Source organism: Corvus hawaiiensis, chromosome 2 (assembly GCF_020740725.1).
Source record: "Corvus hawaiiensis isolate bCorHaw1 chromosome 2, bCorHaw1.pri.cur, whole genome shotgun sequence".
In the NCBI taxonomy this organism is placed as follows: domain Eukaryota; kingdom Metazoa; phylum Chordata; class Aves; order Passeriformes; family Corvidae; genus Corvus; species Corvus hawaiiensis.
This window is the reverse complement of record NC_063214.1, coordinates 51,828,247-51,849,276: the sequence shown is the minus strand read 5'-3', so window position 1 is coordinate 51,849,276 and position 21,030 is coordinate 51,828,247. Positions and strand designations below refer to the sequence as shown.

At 36.0% G+C, this 21,030-nt stretch overlaps 1 protein-coding gene across 5 annotated transcripts in view; it reads right to left on the bottom strand.

The window, feature by feature from the left end:
- The window catches only part of PAN3 (poly(A) specific ribonuclease subunit PAN3), a 102,935-nt gene that overhangs the window by 71,062 nt on the left and 10,843 nt on the right, over nucleotides 1–21,030 (bottom strand). For all 5 annotated transcript variants that reach the window (XM_048294974.1, XM_048294973.1, XM_048294972.1 and 2 more), the window contains exons 2-5: nucleotides 18,458–18,579; nucleotides 9,623–9,689; nucleotides 7,523–7,593; nucleotides 5,412–5,474 (exon numbers count right to left, since the gene is read on the bottom strand). In XM_048294974.1, the coding sequence (XP_048150931.1) occupies nucleotides 5,412–5,474; nucleotides 7,523–7,593; nucleotides 9,623–9,689; nucleotides 18,458–18,579 (323 nt within the window). The remainder of the gene's footprint in view (nucleotides 1–5,411; nucleotides 5,475–7,522; nucleotides 7,594–9,622; nucleotides 9,690–18,457; nucleotides 18,580–21,030) is intronic.

Below are 21,030 nucleotides of genomic sequence, written 5' to 3'. Positions count from 1 at the left end.
TAGGGACCTACTGGTTGACACAATTATTAGGAAAGATAAACCCCTAAAGTCTGAAAAACATTACACTTGAAACAAAAGAAACCCATTCCAAAAACAAGTTCTTCCTAAGTAGCATCTTCACATGAGAACACTATTAACGATTATTAATTTCACTAGCCCATGCTAGAATGTATTCCTCAAGTCGGCTTAATTACTTGGTTCTCATTCATTCAACAAGAACTTTGGGAGAGTGTTCAGCAAGTCTATTTTCTTCCTACTATTTGCTATAACAGTGTCTTTGCCCCTAGCTCCTCCTGTTTCAAGAACAGCAGGCAGTATCACACTTCCTTTTTTAAATTCAGGATTAAACTGACCTCTAGTGTAAGATGTTCCATGGCTATCCTAGAGGAATACATTGAAACAAGAAAATATTTACAAACATTCAAACTGTAAAGACTTCCCCATCTAATAACTTTCATGTAGTATTTAAGTCTAGATAAGCTGACAAACTATACAATTGAAAAGTTTTCTTCTACTGAAGATCTGCAACTCAATTTTTTTCGGGATCATTAAGGTCCCAAATTACATTTCTGTTCCTTAAAATGCATTTAGCTCTAGCAGGTTTTGAATTTCAGATTTACAAGACCTTGTTAGTACCAAAACATACCCAGTGAAATCTGGCATACAAAAACATGAGCAGGCTCTAGTCTTTCAAAGTCTGTGAAGAGTCTGAGCTATGGTAATGCTGTCTATATGCTTCTACTACCAAACCAAACAGAAGCGATCTTAAGCCTTCTCCATCGCAGGCTAAGTGAAGCAGCATTACCTTAAATTACTATAGCTAAAAGGTATCACAGAAGCATTAGCTAGGGCTCAACTGTTGCACATTGAGTTGACTGTATCTGCACATACAAACAACAAAAAAATATTACATCATCAGACACAAAAGATCAGCTATACAAACTCACACTTCCCTTGTACTACTGAAACCAAAATTAAAGTGAGATACACAATTTTAAATTTCAATGCTGACTTTTGGAAGACTTCATTTTTTTAAAAATTAATAGCAGAGAGACCATTGGAAAAAGAGGTTAAACACTCAGTTTACTGAAAAAGAACCAATTTCTGTTTTATTATGCCTTTAAAACTAAAACCAAAATAGAAGTTCTTGGTGTCATTACTGCTATTTTCACCCAACAATCATAGCTGATTAGCTGGAGTAAGATAGTACTTGAAACACCCAGCCATGGAGATGAACTTCAATATGTTACTGAGCCCCTATACAGGCACAATCGACCAAGAAGCACCTTAATTATGAATACAACTCTGTAACTGTGTTCAGTAATACACAGTGAAGTGTTACATCTGAACATTAGTTATGGTCAACAAGAATATCCTAACAGATTTGTAAGATGGAAATATGAAAAAGAAAAGCTGTCTTTTAAGTTTAACTTAAGAGTTAAGTTTTGTAGTCAATAAAGCTGCAAAACCCCTTCACACGGATTGGGTTAATTGCGAATCAAACTACCTTGGTACTTACTACTACTTTTCCTTTTCTACAACCTCCCACGGGTAGACATGCAGACCACATGTTTTTTGTATTTCAGCTTCTGAAGGTTGGAACCAATTTTTTAATTTTTGATATCCACAAAAAAATTGAATAGGAGCTTGGTCAACAGCTTAAAAATAATTGTGTGGTTGGCAGGTATTTGTTGTTGGGTGGAGGGTTTTTTCCCTTATGAAAGAAAGAAGACTATGCTAACATTTATAATGCTTATATGTTTATAATTTTGAAGTTTCCAATACTATATATGGAGATTAGATGCATTTAACAGACTAGCCACCCTTCCATCCAGATTGCTTATGAAAACTTGGGTTTGGCTGGGGACAGAATTCCACTAGCTCAAAAGTATCATACAGAGAGAAACAAGAAAGATTCTTCTACCCAAAGAAAACTTAAGTGTGCCATTTGGCATTGAAATATGTCTTATTCCAGAGCAACACATCCAACCATTGCAAAAAAAAAAAAAAAAAAAATTCTTGGTTTAAGCAAATTTTAGAGTAAGACATGCAATAGATCAGGCACTCTATCATGCATTTTAAACCATAGCTAAGGGAAACTTTTCAGGTGAACATACTAAAAAGGTTTATTTCGTGAGTATATATGCTGAAGACATGAAAATCTTGAAGAGTTCAGAAGCAGGAAAACTGACATATCAAATCTTCTCACAAATTCTGCAGTCTAACTAGATTGGGATGAGATATGAACTACCACCACAACTTTAAATCCTGGCATGGATGTAGTTATACCAACAAAGTTCTTTACTAAGAAATTCATATCACTTGTTGAACTGATGTAAACTGGTGGAAAACCAAACTTTTTTCTACTACCATTAAAGCAGATAGTTCTAACTGTAGTGCAGACTTGTCAGACAACCACCACCCCATGATGTACTTTCAAAAATTCCATTGCTAAATGAACACTATGAGCAAAACACAGGTTTTTGTCAGGTTTAAATGTTTCTTTTACATTTCTAGGACAAATTTTTGTATTACTTAGCAAAAAAGTGGGAAAACAATGCACAGTTACCAAATATATAGGTAAGAGGGTTAAAAACTGATGCAGTTTTTACTCTGGTCTTTAATAAGCATATGATTTCCCCAAAGTGGTATATTTTCTAGCTGCTTTAAATATTTGTACAGCGTCTTCAACTAATGTGTGCACAAGTTTAAAAAGTTTTTAATTATTTTACTGCAGATCATTCTTGAAGACTACATACGCCTTGGCATAGAAAGAATCAAACAAAGCTTGTAAACATAAGCAAAAGCATCTCACATATCAGTTGCATTTGAAGTTATTTGACTACAAATACAGAAAAGGATGAGGCAACAAAATGTAAAAGCGTTACATATTTCTAAAGGGAAATGCTTTTATAATTTGATTTATGTATCACAATGATCACTAATGCACAAAAAAAGCAAATAATATATTCTCTCATGTCACAGTTTGAGGTGAAAAATACATTTATCTAAGTAGTAATAACTAAAATAGCAAGAGCAAACAACCAAGGAACAATTCCAATAACTATCTATTCCAAGGAAAAATGTAAAGTAAATTAGATTATATTATATCCTTGTAACACATTTTAGACCACAGTACTACCTACAAACAGTAGTTTTCCCAAAAAGCATAGTCTTTCTGCACTGCTGCAACAACTTTTTTTAGCATGACTTATCCACTAATGTTTTACTATTGCAGTATGGGTGCATAAATCCCAGAAGGAAAAATTCAGGTTTGAAATATAAATTTAGCCCAGGTACATTATACAGTTTGTGCAGCCATAATTCTGTCTCTCACAGCACAGTGACATGATGCTTGATCATTACCCCTCAACTTATCAGAACATGATTTGTGCTTCTCAGATTGTATGCAGGAGGCTCTGAAAGGTGAAAACTGTCTCGACACATTTTCATTAAAAGTACATTCAGCAAGACTAAATATGGCACACAGGGCTTTTTAATGAACACCACTGAACTAGATAACGATCAGGTATCGGAGGTGTCAAGATAGAGCTGGAAACAGGAAGCTGGAGAGAAATACAGCTTCCCAAGAGGCAACAAAACTAGATGAAAGGCAGGACACTCAAAAACAAAATAGTAACCATTTAAGTCTTAAGAATTTAATATCCACAGGACTTGAAATTATTGGTTTCTTTTAACTTGAGAGGTCAAGCTTTTCTCATCCTCATTAAAAAGCTTGCATTTATGCAGACTAGGCTTACAGGTAATCTTTTGTTTCAAATAATTTTCTATGCACATTTATTACTGCCGATCAAAGTAAATTAATTAAGTCTGCTGTCCAGTCTCACTTGCTGTAAGTCTCCGCAGTAGGCACTGAACAGCTGCACCCTGTTTGGGGTGAACTTCAGTTCAGATAATCTCTCCTATACTTTCCTTTCTAATCTAGAGTTTTTGACCTTGCCTTTATTCACCTAAAATAATGGAAGGCATCCTAGAAAAAAAAGCCTTCAAAACACATAAACAGCAGCATTAAAATTGTATTTGAAGTTGTTCAGTACAGCAATTAGTTCACCCCTTGCAGCCTGGGAACTGAAGTTACTCTCACCTTAATGGACCTCCTCTAGGTGTGACTGAACAATTAAAAAAATGAAATGGAAGTAAGTCAGTGTTAGAAACTTTTTGTAAGAGTTCAGTTTTCATGAGGATTGAAGGTATGAAAAAACAAAGTAAAATGTAAAAATAAATGCTTTTCACTACCTTGTAAGGCTGACCAGTGACAAGTACAGGAACCTTTTAGCCTGGATTGGTGGCAACAGTCTCAGAACAAATTTAAACAAAAGTTTCATAATATATTTTCTTCTTGGTGCATTAAGTTGTCATGTCCCTGGCAGCAGATTCTGAACAGTTATGTCACACAAGCTTTTATGAACTGTTTACCAGAACCACCAAAAGGAAAGCAAGAATTTTTCCAGACAGATCATTTCAGGTTTAGAGAGGAGCACTTTTCTAGATAATGGCTAAAGTCAATTTAGGAAAAACACCCAAGAAGTTCAAGTTCAGAATGCCATCCTATTTTTAACAAGCATAACATGTACTTGAAGAAAAAATTAAATAAGCATGACATTATTCTTGGGAAAGTGTGTTAGTCTATTACTAACTCTAGCTTTTGTTCCATGCTTCACAAATCCTATTTGTGCATTGTAGATTAATACTTACCTAAAAATCTCTTATAGGAAATTCACTTTAAGGTTGCTTGTCTTACTGCATGTGGAGTTACAACAACCGGACAGTAAATCCAGAAGGTTTTACAGTTGACAGAACCTCCACCAAGGCTCCATCTACAGAAATACTTAGCTCCTTTGATTTCATTTTAAGTATCCTATAAAAATGTCTTTAAATAGTAATCTTAGCTTTCCTGAAATCTAAAATTGAAATGCAGTTTAATAATTTCTAAACAGAGATAATTACCTCAAGAATGTTCATAAAAATTCAAGCACTATGTTTACTTTTTAAACAGAAAGCAGAATATCTCTAAATATCAAATAATCAAAAGCAAAATAAATAGCTCAGTCATACTAACTAGTTTCAAAAATGCTGTCTAATTAAAAAGCAAGGATATTCAGAATTACAATCATCAACTTATCCTTAGTATTTTATTGATATCAAATATTCTCCATATGGCTTGCCCATTGTTAAAGGGCTGCCAGCATAACATGATCAGCAATATCAAGAGACAATCAATGAACTTGCTTAACACAACTACATAGAACATGCTTTTACAGAAACTATTCAGTTTTACGTGACACAATCATGCTATTTTTATAAAGTTCCAAATAACTTAATATGTCAAAATATTACAAATTAGAATTGTGATATTTCTAAAAGAAAGCAACTGTTCTTTATTCACTTACCAAGACTGTATTATATCTGTCCTCCAAGTCAGTGATAAACGAAGGAAATGCTGGTTTTGCCAGCTAGTTCAGAACAAACAAAACCTTAGAGTTGGGCTCTTAGTAAGATAATGGAGAATATTTTTCCAAACAGTAGATGTTGTAAACACCTGCATTTGAACTAGTCACCAAGGCTCCCTTCATACAGCAAGCACTGAGCACTGGCTTGATAAATCCCATTGTTCAAGCTCTAAACAAACCCCAGTTAATGGCACAGAGGGGAATCACGCAGGTTTTTAAACACCTGGCTCTCAAGCATTTAGTGCTTTTAAGGAAATCACTTACTACAATTTGGATATTGTAATAAAAAAATACTAAAAATATTTTAAAACTACATCCATGGCTATTTGCAGTGTATTGACTAGCAGCAAAAGTCGGTCAGTCACAAAACAGTAATTAATTTCTCATAACTTTAGCCATCAATTTTTGTTCACTTAAAGCAATCACCAACATCTGGTCATTTCCAAAGTATTTTTCTCAGTGTGAGCTAAATGTTTCTTTAAGCTACTCATCTCTCTCTGCTGACTATAGAGGGAGCCTGGATGCCTAGATTTACACAGCTCAAGCAATATTTTACAAAAACTCCCCCATTACTAGAATTTAACAACCTTTAATAAAAGCATACATTACAAAATAGCAATCATAATAAAAAATAAATTATTAATACGCAAAGAAAACTACAAAATTCTTTCAACTAATGCAAGTTATAGCAGAAGTGCTAACTAGAAAAAAAATCCAAGTTAATCAATTTCACAGATAAAACTTACTCTTAATACTATTTTAGCAGCCAGTGCCTTAATTTGCTTCTTTTTCTTGAGGAAAAAATGGACCAAGTCAGAAAGCACTCTGAATTAGTATTTGAGCTTTGAGATATTTGTGCTTTACAATAATTAAACGTTATACTGCTTAACTTTTGAAGTAATTTTTAGAGACAGTGGTCATTCCTGCAATACTTCTGTTTCATAGCTTATTTTCTTTGGTGCATGTGGTTCATACACATAAGCACAAGTTTACACACTTACATACATACCTACGTGTATATATTGGCTCTCAAAGCCTATGTTAAGGAGGAATGTACAATTATTTTTCATTTTTACCAGCCTTTGTAAATGGATAAGCAACACATTTATAGTTCTTTACATCCAACTTTCAGTGCACTGTACTGGCATTAAGGAAAAGAGCAATGCAGATATTCCATGTACTTTGGATACATCATAATACTAGAAAATTAATGTTCTACAACAGCACTTATATTTAAAAAACAGTGTGATGGACCAACTCTAGCAATTATCTTTAACCTCAATCTTCACCTGCAGGAATAATACAGAACATGCTGATGTAGCCTGCTTTCATTATTTACTACAGGAAAGCTCAAGATAATGTGGCTAATATCAGTGAAAGTAAAACTTAATAACTGGTTGGAACAAGATAAAGTCTGTTTGGTAAGTGACAGATCACAAAAATGAGAAGGAACTCTTGTGCAATCAAACTTTTGTCTCCTATTCCAGCCACTGAGCGTGTAACCGGAAAATACCACAACCTGCTCAGCTGCAGGTCAAAGGTATTTAAAGACGCTGTCTAGCCCTCAGCAAAAGAAAGATTTCTCAATACAAATTAGAGGGATGGAAAAAAACCCCAAACCCTCGCTTCCCAAAGATAACAGTGTCTTTTAAACTAAATGCATTTCAAACTGTTATAATTATTATCACATAATGTACAAATAAATGGGAGAATGATTCTTAATGTATTCTGAACTTGCTGCCGTAAAGGCTTGCAGGTCACATGTCCCTTAGTAGAATAATTTGTTTTCAAATTCAATGGACTGCATACTACATTTCATATTCTATAAACTTCAGTTTACAAGTGCCTGGAGTATTTCTTAATAGCAGCAGGAGTCTGATGTAGCAAAAATGAAGCAGTAAGATCTTATTTATATCAGCAGCAACATATTGAAATAAATCTAGTAACATCAGAAGAAATGCTTATTTCATGTAGCATTTCAAGTTATTCCATATCTTCTTCCCTGTCAACTCATATATAAATATGCTACTTAAGATTTAGTTGTTGCCTACCTTCCTCCTTTGAGACACACTGAGGGCAGCGAAGTCATTAAACAAGGATGAATTTGGTGAAGTTAGTGGATCTATAAAATCAATGTAAAATCAATATGTTATATATATATACACTACTAGAAGAAACTCTGTATTTTTTAACTTACATCTGTATGGAAAAAATCCTTTTGACAAAGCTAAGTTTAGCAGTCACACTGCTAAAACCCACAGCATTTATTAGATTCTGTGCAACTGCTTAATTGAAATGGTGCTCATTAACAGAATTCAGTAAGTTTAATTGCTGTTGACACTATTTAAAGTCCACCTAACATTTCGCAGCCTTCATCTGATCAGAAAACCTGTTTTAAGTGCTTCTTACATTTGCATGTTATTTTTAATCCCGTAGATGATACATTAGAATGTTTCTAATTCACCAGAAGATCCTCTGAAAGGGCTGACAAGCATTGGCAAGTGCATGAGTTACCATCCCTAGGGGTACCATGTAAATGTAGTACTGAGGGACAAGCTTTAGTAGTGCACTTGGCAGTGCTGGGGTAACAGTTGGACTTGATCTCAAAAAGCCTTTTCCAGCATAAAGGATCCTATGTGATCTCCAGCTACCTGAAATTAGCAATCTTCTGTGTAACAGGTCTTAATGATGTGGATTTTGCTTGTCTTGTCACTGTTTTGCACATCCAATTTAAATCAGAACCAAGCAAAAGTCCGCATTTCGTTAATAACTTTTTATTGCTTTTCTTTGTTCCTATTCATCATTTCCAGAGTTGAAGTTTCAAAAACTGTGTAACATTCACAGATGCAACTGAAAACTGCATGGCTAAAACTGTCAAATTAGCAATGACTGCCAGCTGTAAACATCGGTGTTTTGATGAAACACTTTCTTCAACATTAAATTCTTAGAAGACAATTTATCTTAAATTTGATCAACAATAAATATTCCCTAAAAGGGCAATTCTACAAGAGAAGCATGGCTTGGTAGAGCAAGGGGGAGAGAGAGGGGGAAGGATCTGAGACACAACAATATTTAAAGTGGTTTCCAAAAGTTGGTCTGGTTTCTCTCCTTGACATGCATCACCATTACTATTTGGCCTGTCACAGTCAAACTCTGACTACATTTAAAACTGGAGACCTCCATTGCCTTGAATAGCTAATTGTTCAGTGGGACAAAAGTAGCAGACTCAAAGCCTACTGGAAATAAACTAGGAAGAAAAAACAAAGAAACACCCACAAATTTCGACTTTCAAGCAAGTTCATTTTACAGTAGTTACTACCATGCTTAAAAAATTATAATCCTAGTAAGTAGACTAGCTGCAAGGTCAGATATGCAAATGTAGTTCTAGAGCATAATTTACACAGCAATTTTCAAAGCAGAAATTTACTTTAAATGTATATCCTTGCCATAAGGAAGCAATACCCTCTTCTTTAAAGAACTTAATTTAACAGCTACAGCTGAAATAATCTGCAATGATTCTCAAGAGCCCATTACAAAGCTCAATACACCCTCCACAATAATTTAGCGAGTATGTAGGCCTCCACTATCAAGACATTTTCTTCAGCTGAAAACCATGTACATAAAACACGTTCCTAAAGCAAGGCAAAAATAAGAGGCAAAGTACTGCTTGCAAGACAAAATAGCTATTAAAAATCATCAGTTATGTGACATTTATAGGTATTAAAAATCATCAGTTATGTAACATTTCACAAAATCCACACACTCTAAATTTAAGGGAAAACACCTGTACACTAATCTCACACAGTAACTTCTCCAAGAAGCATAATAAAAAGGGATACTATGGTGAAGCAACATAAATGCTTAAGCTATCAGTGCTTTACAGTGGATATCCAAACTAACATTTCACTTGAAGTGACAAGACTGCTAATGACTTTTTTTAGTTTTTTCCCCCTACAGCAAAGAGAAGCTTAAAAATTTATGAGTTCAGTAACACTTAAGCTTTCCATTATACACTGTTAAAAAAATAAAGTTCTGCTGTATCTCAAATAAAATCAGAGAACAAGTTAACACTTCCTTAAGCCTCAGTTTTGTGAAAGTGAATCTCAAATTTTCAAACATACTTTTATATGTATTACTTTAAACATACTTACCATGGCCTGCATACTGCTTGGCACTGTCATTGAGAAGGCTAGGGGAGCTGCTGCTATTTGTCATCCTCTGCAAAAATACAAGATGAAAGTGTACATGTAAAATAAAGCTGTAACAGATTAAGTGAGGGCATTGGGGACAACCTTTAAGAAGTTTTAAGGACAGACTATGAAACTTGTGCTCATTCCCCATTTAGTAAATACGCTGAGCAAACAGACTTATAATTAACAAAAATGTTTAGTAAAATAAAGCATTTTGCACAACAGAAATGCAAACCAAAAATTACTGTATATTAAAATTAAACACTATCTTCATTAATTTCTTCTAAATGAGAAGTGTCTACCAAACCTATGGTTCTCTTCCTGCATGTTGTGAAAACATTAGATAACCCAATTACTTATCTCCTTAAAACAGTCTTTTACACTGCACTCCTGAAACAACTCCTCCCTTTAATAAACTATCATCACAACATGAAACTTCTCCCATGAAAAATACTTAAATTAAGTATTTGATAGATTCTTTTTAAAAACAAAAGAACCTTTTGAGACCTTTCAGCAAAACATCCAATTCTTCCAAGTCAGCAGGACATCTGAAACCCTTTTAACATTCCTGCTAGGCTCTCCTTGCTTTTTCTACATTCCTCTAGAGATATCAGCGAGCAATAAAGTGGAGTAAAGAGAAGCAGTGCTGCTCTAAGAGCTACTGCTTCTTTGATAGAGAAGTTTTAAAGTGTCTCTTTTTACTCCTGCTTATTATTTTATTTCACCAGCCTCCCAACAGGAAGAAACGGTGTGAGAAGTAAAGGAAGGCAAGGTCAGGAAGCGTTCTTCATCACTGAGAGACAACCACTAATTTGTTAAAATACTTCCTGGCATGCTTTTGGCACACATCAACCCGGAGTCTCCCAGCCAATTTCCAGGCACTATTCAGCAGTGAAAAGGTTTGAGAACCCTTCAAATAGACAGTTTGCATGCAGACTCTGCTTCAGTGGGTGAGCACACACCAGCACAAACAGGCCATTTTGTGCCAGCTGGCCCTAAGCAGCAAGGAGAGTTTCCAGGCATGTTTCATCTAGTAGTCTAGACACAGAATGACTCAAAACTGGTCACTGGATTCGCTCTTTATGGTTATTTTTTTCCGTAGCTAGTCTCAATGTTGGTGGCAAAGGGCAGGAAGCTTACTATGTTATGTTCCAATGCCATTTCATCTAATTGTTGACCACAAAGATCAGTATTCTGGAACAATTTTGGTAAGAACAGAGGACAACCAATAGAAGCTGGAGCACTATCCAATTTGGTAGATCTGTAAATCTACTGCAATTCAAGTCTCCCAACACTTGCAGTTTTCAGAGCACCACGAACTTCACCAGAAGCTGCAGCTTTAAAATTTGTATCTAAAAGAATAGACAGTGTAAAGTAGCTCTTATGTGGAATGCTTACACATGTAAATAGCATATAAACCTTCAGCTTTTTCAAGACTTCAAGCAAGCTGTCTGCTACATGCTTGTTCCCTTATTTTGATGTCACCTGTCTCATGCTCCTAAATATACTGAACTGACACAATATAAATATCACTAACTGCTTAAGTGATAAATACTTAATTCTATACACAAAAGGCATGCATCTAGTGAAACAAAGTTGACTTATTTTTACGAAACAAGGTACCACTTTGAGAGACCCACACTAAATTGACAATCTTTGCCCAAATTTAAGGAAGCTCATCCTACTGCTCAAAATCATCAAAATAAGAAAAAAAATACATCAAAATCATTTCTGGATTATGGTAGCTCAAGTAATCATATGCCATATTCCCTTCCTAAGCAATGGAAAGAAGTTGAATCGTTTTCCACAAATACTTAAAAAGCATCCCTGTTATGCATCTTTTTTTGGCATTTGATACATCCACATTGACCCTCATAAAGCAAAGAGGTTTAAGAAGAAATTTCCTCAGGCAAACTTTCAGATATGCACAAAATTTGCCCAGGTGTAGACATTAATACTATTTTTATCTATTTATAATACCAGATTTAATAATTTTAATGCAAAAGGTAACAATCTGTTGAAATAGGAATAAATATGATATTGAGAGCTATGTTGGTATCAAAGCTGGTTAAGCACACAGGTTAAAGTTGGAACCAAGTATTTTTATTCCATCAATATTCTCTATCCTAGGTAAAGGAGTTAAATATTCAACCAACAGACTTTCAATGTGAATAGGAACCTGAGACGATGAAAACCAGCGCTGACACGATCACTGAGAACACACAGTGCACACACAGCAGAACGCAACAGAGCACATTGCTCTGGATTCTGAAAGCACAGTGCAACCCAAATCTGTGAACATCAAGTGTGCTTTTAAAACATCAAGTTCCCATTCAAGGTGCAAACGTATCTTACACACACTAGGATTCTGAAAAACCAAAGCTTGGCAGCTCTCGCCTTAACAACTGCTTGTAATCTGTACCTTGAATAGTTAGGAACCTCTACCACATTCATGAATTTTTTGCTTTGCTCACTTTTATTACACATGCATAAGCTTCTTACCTTAACATTATTCATAGAAGACCTGCATGTAATCAGTAAAGGCTTTTTAAACTGTTTTAATACTAAGATTTCTACCACACCCAAATGCATTTAGTCTTAATGAAGGTTACCCCTGTGTCTCATTTTTACCAAAAAGATTTTGAAATAAAAAAAAAAAAATCAAAAGAACATACAAGTGCTGTTTGTCATTTGTGTTTTCCAGAAGGCAGTTTTGATTTTAAATAACACTTCTCAACCTCTTCTAATGATGTTGAGCTATTTTTCATACAAACTGAATTTCAAGAAGACTGTAAGCACCTCAAGCCTAAGGGATGAAAGCTCCAGAAAGGCAAAAGCAACCATTCACAGGGAAAGAAAATTTAATATTAAGCCTGACAGGGAAGGTAAGAACACACATATGAGAGCTTCAGACTGTTTTAGTACATCAGGGCTTTTATCACATGGAAGTTAATGTAGAAAGACAATTTTGTCATAACCAAGTGACACACTCAGTTTCACAAACTTCTCTTCTCTGCCGGCCTATTGCTATGATTTACTGAGGTTCTTTAAATACTACTCAAAATTCAACTAGGATGGCTGGCATACATCCTGCCCCTCTCCCTTCAAAGGAATTAAAATGTTGTGTGTTTTAGCTTTTCTTCACAGGAGGGATGCTCCAGTACCTGCACCATCTTTGTGACCCTTCATTGGGCTCTCTTCAGTATATCCATGTCAAGCGTTACAACAAACGCTCCCACCTTCTAAAGGTACACACCACCTTGCCTCCACCCTTCAATATTCAGTAACAAACCCCAGAATTACAGCTGCACTTAAGGCAAGTTTGCTTTATTTTCATCTCCCTCCACTAAAGGCTATATTACAAAATACTCATCAAGATAAAACATGAATAAAACTTTGATGCAGACAATTACATCTAATTTTACATAGCTTATAAAACTTATCTTGAAGTGAGTGTTTTTCCTTTTTTCTCCACCACTTCTTATCTCCAAAATACATAAGAGATGATATTTATTCTTTTTGTCTCCATATTCCATGTCCTAACCCTGAGAAAGTAAGGATTTTCCTCATGGCCATTCCATGGTGCTAAGCATACCATCTCGAGTATTTTGCAGTATGTCATAATCTAGACTCTTCACCTTACTACTGTTTTACTGGAACTATATTTCAGAATACTTCTTTATAGTTTTTAGAATAATGTTGATTGGAGCACAAAAAGTCACTCTGCAAAAGATTGATTTGTTTGGCTGTGACATTGTTTAGTTGTCAGATTCTCTGACCTAAAAAGGGTGGTATCTTTTGCTTTTCTTTTTAAACAATCCAAAACCTGTCCTTGACAGTTAACATGTGTGGCACCATCTATAGCACAATCCACTCAAATGCTGAAACTAAAGCAACTGGATTTCCTCAGAAAGCATTATGAAAACAACCGCATAATTTTATATTTAAAATAGCACATCTGTAGTAGCACTCAGTTCTCAACAGTTAAAAACTGAAGACATTTACAAGCTTCTGTGCTATGAGGAGAGTTTTATTACTTGACTGTTGGCAGATGCAGCAATGGCAACAAAGGTCTTCATGTTTATTCAGCTGCAAGGCTTTGAAGTGAGCATGGTTGCTACTTCTCAGGCTATTCAAGAATGCTTAGTACACCAACATTTGCATGGTGAAAGCAAGCAAAACCAATTCTTCTCCATTGCTTGGCCTTGCCAATTTCAATGCTGAAGACTGTTACCCCCTTATTATTTTGATTAGGGTGATTTACTGAGAACTTTACATTCTTCCTTGCTATGTAACCTGCAGTCTGATGGAATCCACATAGTCATAAATCTCATCCCATCAAAATAAAGAAAACCAGATTTCTGTGAAGCAACATGGATGAAGGCACTTTCTACTGTTTTATGCTCTTACAACCAAGTTGCTCAATTCTAGTGAAACGTTTAAAGTTTTTAACATCAAGATACTTCTGTGCCTCATCCTGCTATAATACCCTTTTAACAGGCCAACATTATTAAAGCTTCTTTCTGCACCACCTGCGTCTTTGGTCAAGCCACAAGTTAGTCAAAGGGCAGCACTAATGCCAGAGGAACAGTGACACCAGCCAACCAAGCGGCAACTGAGCAAACAGCCAAGCATTACAGGCATCCCAGCCAGCCAGCTCCTGCCTCCTCACTGCTGGGAAAGCCAAAAGCAGTGAGCTGCTTTTTGAACCACACCTCTGACTGTCTCTGGGCAGCTGCTGCTATGCCAAAAAGAAAAAGAACAGCTTTGAGGACAGCATGCAGCCTGTGGGCCATGTGTTGTGCAGGTCTGCTCTGCAGTCCATTAGCATTACCTAGAGAAGGGGAAAACAGAAAAAAAGTGCTTTGATAAGATGGAAGACAATACTGTTAATATAGTATATGAAAGCATATGTAGATTCAAGGAAGAAGAGACACATGAAACAAAACAGTATTACGGAAAAACACAAACCAGTGAGGACAGAAGACTATTAATCAATAGGAAACCAGGTTAGTAACAACAGAAGACAACAATGGGGGCCAAGGAAAGGCTGGCTAACAGCAAAGACCTTTGAAGTAGGAGGAGTGGAAGATGAGGCAAAGAGATAGCTTTCAGAAAGGAAGAAAAAGGAAGAATTAGAACCATGGCCACTTCAAAAATCCTGCCTCTTCTTAACTGTGCTGAGTATTTTTACTCTGTTTTCCCCACTGCAAAGTGAGTATTGCCATTAATTGCATCTTAACCACTAATCTAAGCCCAAAGATATGTTTAAGATCTCATAAAATATTCTTCCACAGATATAAATAAAATCTGAAAGTCAGAAATAGCCATTCTACAGAAATGTTGACAACTATTCATCTACATTATTTATGGTCAAAGCAGTACATCCACACCCAATTCATCATGATGTTAGCCACTTCCCTCCCTTTCGCTGCTTACTGAACACTGAGTCTTAGCGATCAGGCACTGCACACAAATGTGGTAATTGCAAACTTTGGATATAGCTTTGCTTGATGCAGTTCGGTTCCGTTATATATGCATTATGATAACCCCAACATATACAATCACACACTCTTTTCAACAAACCTCTGTTTTATGTGCTGCACATGACAAACACATTCTGGAGATTAGACAGGAATAGTCACGACAACTCATCAATTGAACCTGATGATTATGTTGAGAGGTATCTAGTGAATGAAACAAGGACAGCAGAAAGACTTTCATGGTAACAGAAATGAGCAATACCCAGAAGGGACTGATTTTGTTACTATCGTTGCTAGAGTGAGGCCAGTGAAGCAACATGAACCAAGTATTTTACTGGTGGTTATTAATTCCATTCCTCACCTTCCAACTGTAAAGATTAGTTTCAAAAACTCAGGTCTCTTGTTTGCCAGCACTGTTGGGGCATTGTTTGTTTAATTGCCATCCTTTTCCATCCCATGCATCTATAAAATGTAGACTACTTTCTTGTTCCATAAGGAAAGCATTCCACAAAGTTTGATGGAATAATTGCAACGGCACCCGAAAGTGCACTGCCAACTAAGTCTTCGCAAGGATGCGAACAGCATGCAGGAATAAAGCACAGAAACGATGAGCATTTAATCAAATATCGAACAGATGCTCAATACACATGGATGTGCCACACATCTTGTGTTCTCAGTAAGTCCCACTAATAGTTTTCCCGCTGAAAAAAAACTACACAACATTATGAGAAATACAACTCTATATATAAACCTCAAGGCTGCACTCGCAACCTAAACTTACCATTTCCTAACATCTTGCTGCATCTTACTAGTGTTTTTCTATCAGTGTGTTTATTTGCATGCATTTGCAATTTCCCAGCTTTAAAAAACAAGCTGAAGAGCTTGCCTCATATTGTGAACTACACACGTTCACCAGAGATGACAACGCAACTCAGATGGAACTGGTATTTCCATCTGCAAAAGCAAAACTGAGAGTTAATCAGATACTTTACAGAAGACATTTGACGTTTCATTGATGGCAGAATACTGCATTTTTAGTATCTTTAGGTTGATTCAAGAACCTGGAGAGAAATAGGAACATGGATTTGTTCTCTCCACCCTACTTTGTCCTGCCTTTACCTTATGAAAACTTGTTTTCAGTTTCTGTGTATTGCATTTGTACCATTCCAGTCCCCATTCTGTGAGTGTCCCACCAAGGTCTCTTCTCTCCTTCAGTCCCTTTGCTCAATCCTTCCTGGTTTCTTGTTTACTTATCTTCAGCTCAGCTTCTCTAAGCCTACAGCATAAATCTCTTTTCCCTTACCAACCCCTCTGCTCCAATTAACACAGATACAGCTCTCTTTCATTAAATATAGATCCACTTCCACGCTGCTTCAATCTGAAGTAGAAGCAAAGAGGGAAATGAACCTGATCAGCGTTCCTTCTCAGAGTTCAGGCAAGGCCTAGATTATGCCAGAGCTGCAACTGCAAAAACATACTCAAGCTGGAACATGTCAGTGCAGATTACATCCTTGGGAAATTATCTAACATCTAGGAAGTCTCCAGTGGGTTTATCTAAACCAGTTCTACAAAGGTTTAATCGAGTGACAAAATCTGTACAAATTTTCAGAGAAAGCAAGCAAGAGGTATATCCTTGACACAATAACCAATCTATCAGATTTAAAGTCTCTGTTTCAAACCATAAAGAACTAGTATTATTTAAAGTCAAACCCACTAAAATTTCTCCCTTGCCTTGTTCTCCAAAGGGTTGAATTACACAGAAAATCTCATTCCAAGTGGCTAACCTTTGTCAGTATAGACTTAACCTAGAAGCTGACATACAGTCAAAACAGACAGCATTACCAGCTTTACCTATGCAAGCAAGAACTTAAAATACAGGATTCAAAGGAAAAAAATCAATATAGGAATGCTTTTCAAACTGTAGTTTGATGCCTGTTAGCACATTCTCAACACGAATAAAACCCTTCTTCAGAAGTAATTTTCCTTATCTTCCAATGGGCAAGAGGCACACTGATTTCTTCTCAAAAAGAAACAACAATGCCTTGACTGTAATCTCAGGCATTAGTAAAGTATTTAAGAATCCTATGAGCATTCATGTTAGATGCATGCCTTATTGACTGTCTTTCTAGAAGAAACAGTTATAATTAAAAATTGGTGTTTAGAAAGACACCAGTGTTTCTGCAGAATACCATTTAAGGATACAGAACATAATGACCTTGTGTTAAAATTATAGGACCTTAGTGATACAAAAATTTGTAACTGCCAGCTTCAGTAGTACACTTTGGGATCAGAGGTTAAAATTTTTCTTTTTATATCATGCATAACTGTCAGTAAAACATTTCCATACTTCTACAATTCTGTCGAATAAGAAAATCCAGCCTTCTTGAAAACATGCAGGAAAAAAAAACCAAACAAACAAAAGAAAAGAAAAAAAGGAACACACCTAATTAATTCCCACCTTTTGCTGAGTTATTTTTCAATCCATAATACAGCCACAATTGAGATCAAAGTAACCTCATAAGGAGAGTTTCCTCGATATAAAAGAAGAGAGGTGTTGTCAGGACTCAGTGTGAATTGTTTGACTTGTGCGCTCTCTCATTTACCAGAAGTTGCTTTGTTTAGTACAGGATAGAGCATCTTCTTTTCAGGGACAGACTGTGCTGCTTTTAAAATGCATAACACTTTGAGGGAGTTATTATAGTACTTCATGTGTTAATTCAGTAGATACTCATTTAGGTTTTAAATACGACAGACATCTGTTGCAAATTTTGCATAATACTACCTACACAATAAATTCCATCTCATAGGAGTTCCTATGCCAACCTCTACAGAACACTACAAATACAGGGAAATGTTTCAGAAGATTTAAATATGAATTCAACATACTACCACCAGAGTCTGAGCTTACAAATTCTGAAATTTTTGCCTAGTAATTTCAGGTTCAACAGTTCATATTTTGCTTCAGCAAATTTTGATATTTGAAAAGTTTCAAAATGTGATTTTTATATATTTATCAAAAGCTATGCACCTAAAAAGAAACCTAGAAATTCACATTCAGTAAAGAAACCTAACACAGAGTTAATGTATGCAGCAAAGCTCAGCACAACAAGCTCAGGTAAGTGCTAACAAAAACAGATTAATTTTAAAGCAATGATACTGTTTCATTTCCATTTGCAAGATTAAAGTGAGTATATACTCTGGAGATCATACAGGATGACACATTCCAAAAGGCTCCATTTGTCCTGCCTCTTGAGCAGTTTTCCCTTTTTGGTGTAACACCAGCCGGACTAATGAAACAAATCACTGCTATTACCTGCATCATGGGATACTTTGTTTCAGCAGGACTTCCAAATCCATTAACACCAATGAAGCTGGTGCTAAAGTACGAATCCGTTAGACTAGCATCAGCTAAGCCACCACCATCCATGCCGGGAACTAAAAGGAAAAGAAAAAAAAAGAAAAATGCTTCAGAAAGTTTCCTTTACCATGGGTTTATTCGCTAGAATCTATTAGACGTATATTTTTTGGTAGGGGAATAGAATAGGAAACAGCTGGTACTACCGTCCTCTCAGCAAAACAACCAAAAACGTATTAGTGCATAGCATGAAAAAGGAACTTTATGAAAGAAGTTGCCAAATGAGAGCATCTGTAGCATGAAGTTACAGCACATATGCAGAAAGAAGCAGAGGAGTCTGATCTTAAGAAACAAGAATAACAAGGACAGTAATGATATCAAAAAGAAAATAAATCAATTTAAAAAAACCTAGAAGACAAGCTTATTTTATGAAAACCCATATTCTTGCATGCCCTTCTCGGAAATATATGAGTTAAGCAGAGTTTTGAACTGGATGCACTGGTTCTTTTAAAGGGTAACATGTAGAAAATGCACACTTAAAAATATCTCAAACCCTTTCAGAGAAAGCACAAACACTTTAAATGCTTCCTTAAGAGCTTAAGACAATTTTCATCATCTCATTCTTCATAAAGTCGCAACAATTTCCTGAAATGTAGCCAAAAAAATCCTTTAGATTGAAAGCAAGTGTGAAGGATGCAAGAAGAAATTCATCCCGCCTAGAAACAAGGGCCTCCACATACAAAACTTTAACCACAAATAAATTAATTCAATACAAAAAAACTACAAAGAACAAGATGTTGTCATAATTAACACAAAACTCTCAAGCAGGTATTACTTTGACAGGAAAAAAACAACATTTACAATGGTATGCAAGCTGCAGTTCAAATTAACCTTCTGTAAAAGCACCCACAGTAAATTATAAAGACACTAATCAGTATGGCCAGACCACTGCAAGCCAACAGGCATGAGTAATGGGTAGCTTTAAGGTAGGAAGGCACACATCCAACTCAGAGGAACATCCTGTACCAAACTATCCAACTTGAACTTCTGGGAGGACTTGCAGCCAGGTGGTGACACCCGGAAACAACTTCCTGATCCTAATCCTCAAAGGAAATAAAATGCAACTTAGTGGCACAGCTAAAGGAATGCATATTACAAACTGTCAAGTTTCATCAGAACAGGAATTTTCCCTACAAAACAGACTACATAACCTGATGAGCCCTTTCCATGTGTTAGGCACAGAAAACAGCAAAAGAAGTACAGTCATATGCAACCACAGGAAGGGCTGAAGAGGAGGATGATGAGTAGCACGCATACCACACACAGAAGGAAACACTGCCCAGCGGCACTCCCCTGAGACTGGAGCTGCATGAATCAGCCCACTGAGGGTAACACCAACACCAGTTCAAATGGAGAGCTGTATGTGAGACACCAAATAAATGGAATATCTCAGTGGCAATAAACAGTTTTGCAAGGGAGAAAGATTCTTGAAGTTTTGCTGCCAAATCTAGAACATTATTTGTATATTCTGTAGGTTTGAAGGAAATAACTAAGAAACTTTAAAGATGCTAATTATTAATGCATTGCTACTTCTTTTTACAGAAGTTTTAAAAGTTACCTAAGAGAATAGGAAAATAAAACTCCCTCCACTATCCATGTCCTAGATCCTCCTTCACAACTCTAAATAAGCAGCCACATAGAAACTTCAGATGTCCTCTTGCTACAGCCCTAAAACAGACAAAACTTTTTGGATTTGTCTTCTAAATGACTGTTCCTCTTTCACCTTCACTTGGTGAAGTCACATTCAGAAGTCTAGGAAAAGTATTTTATAGTTCAACCACTGTACTATGGAAAATAGTAATATCTGCAGTAATGCCAATTACTGTCTCATGCTTCCTGCTACTGTCAGTCCCTAACTTACACTGTGAAGGTTAGCATATTACATATGGTTTTCTGGCATCATGAAAAATACTAGGACGACCCATTCATACAAGAAAACAAAAAGACAGCATATCCATGTGTAATTGTAAGCAGTTTCAGTCCAGTTTGCTCATAAACTATTCAAGGTTTTCACTGTGTTTTTTTATTTATTATAAAAATGCATTTCCAATGTAGCTTTCTCTGCCTATATTTCAGCCATTATCAAAAACCCCTGCAGTTTTTACACTACACCTTGACTGACCAGCAAAAACTGTTTCATTTCCAGGAACAGTTGTCATTTCAAGGTACACTATAAAATTTCAGCAGTATATCTGCTACTTCATCTTATACTTTTGCCAGAAATTATAGAATCTATCCAATTTTTAGCAAACTAGCAAGATACTCCCTTAGGTGACACCATCAGCTTTCCAAATCCTTCGGGCTTTATTGAAGAATTAAGAAAGACTAATTCTTCCTGCTTCTCCCACTGCTCCTCACTATGCCAGAGTCATCATGAGACTCCACATACCTTCATTTCTCCCTTGAATAAATACAGTTAATGCACAAAATCCTTCAAACTGGGAAGAAGCAAATGAAAACTTGCAAGTTTT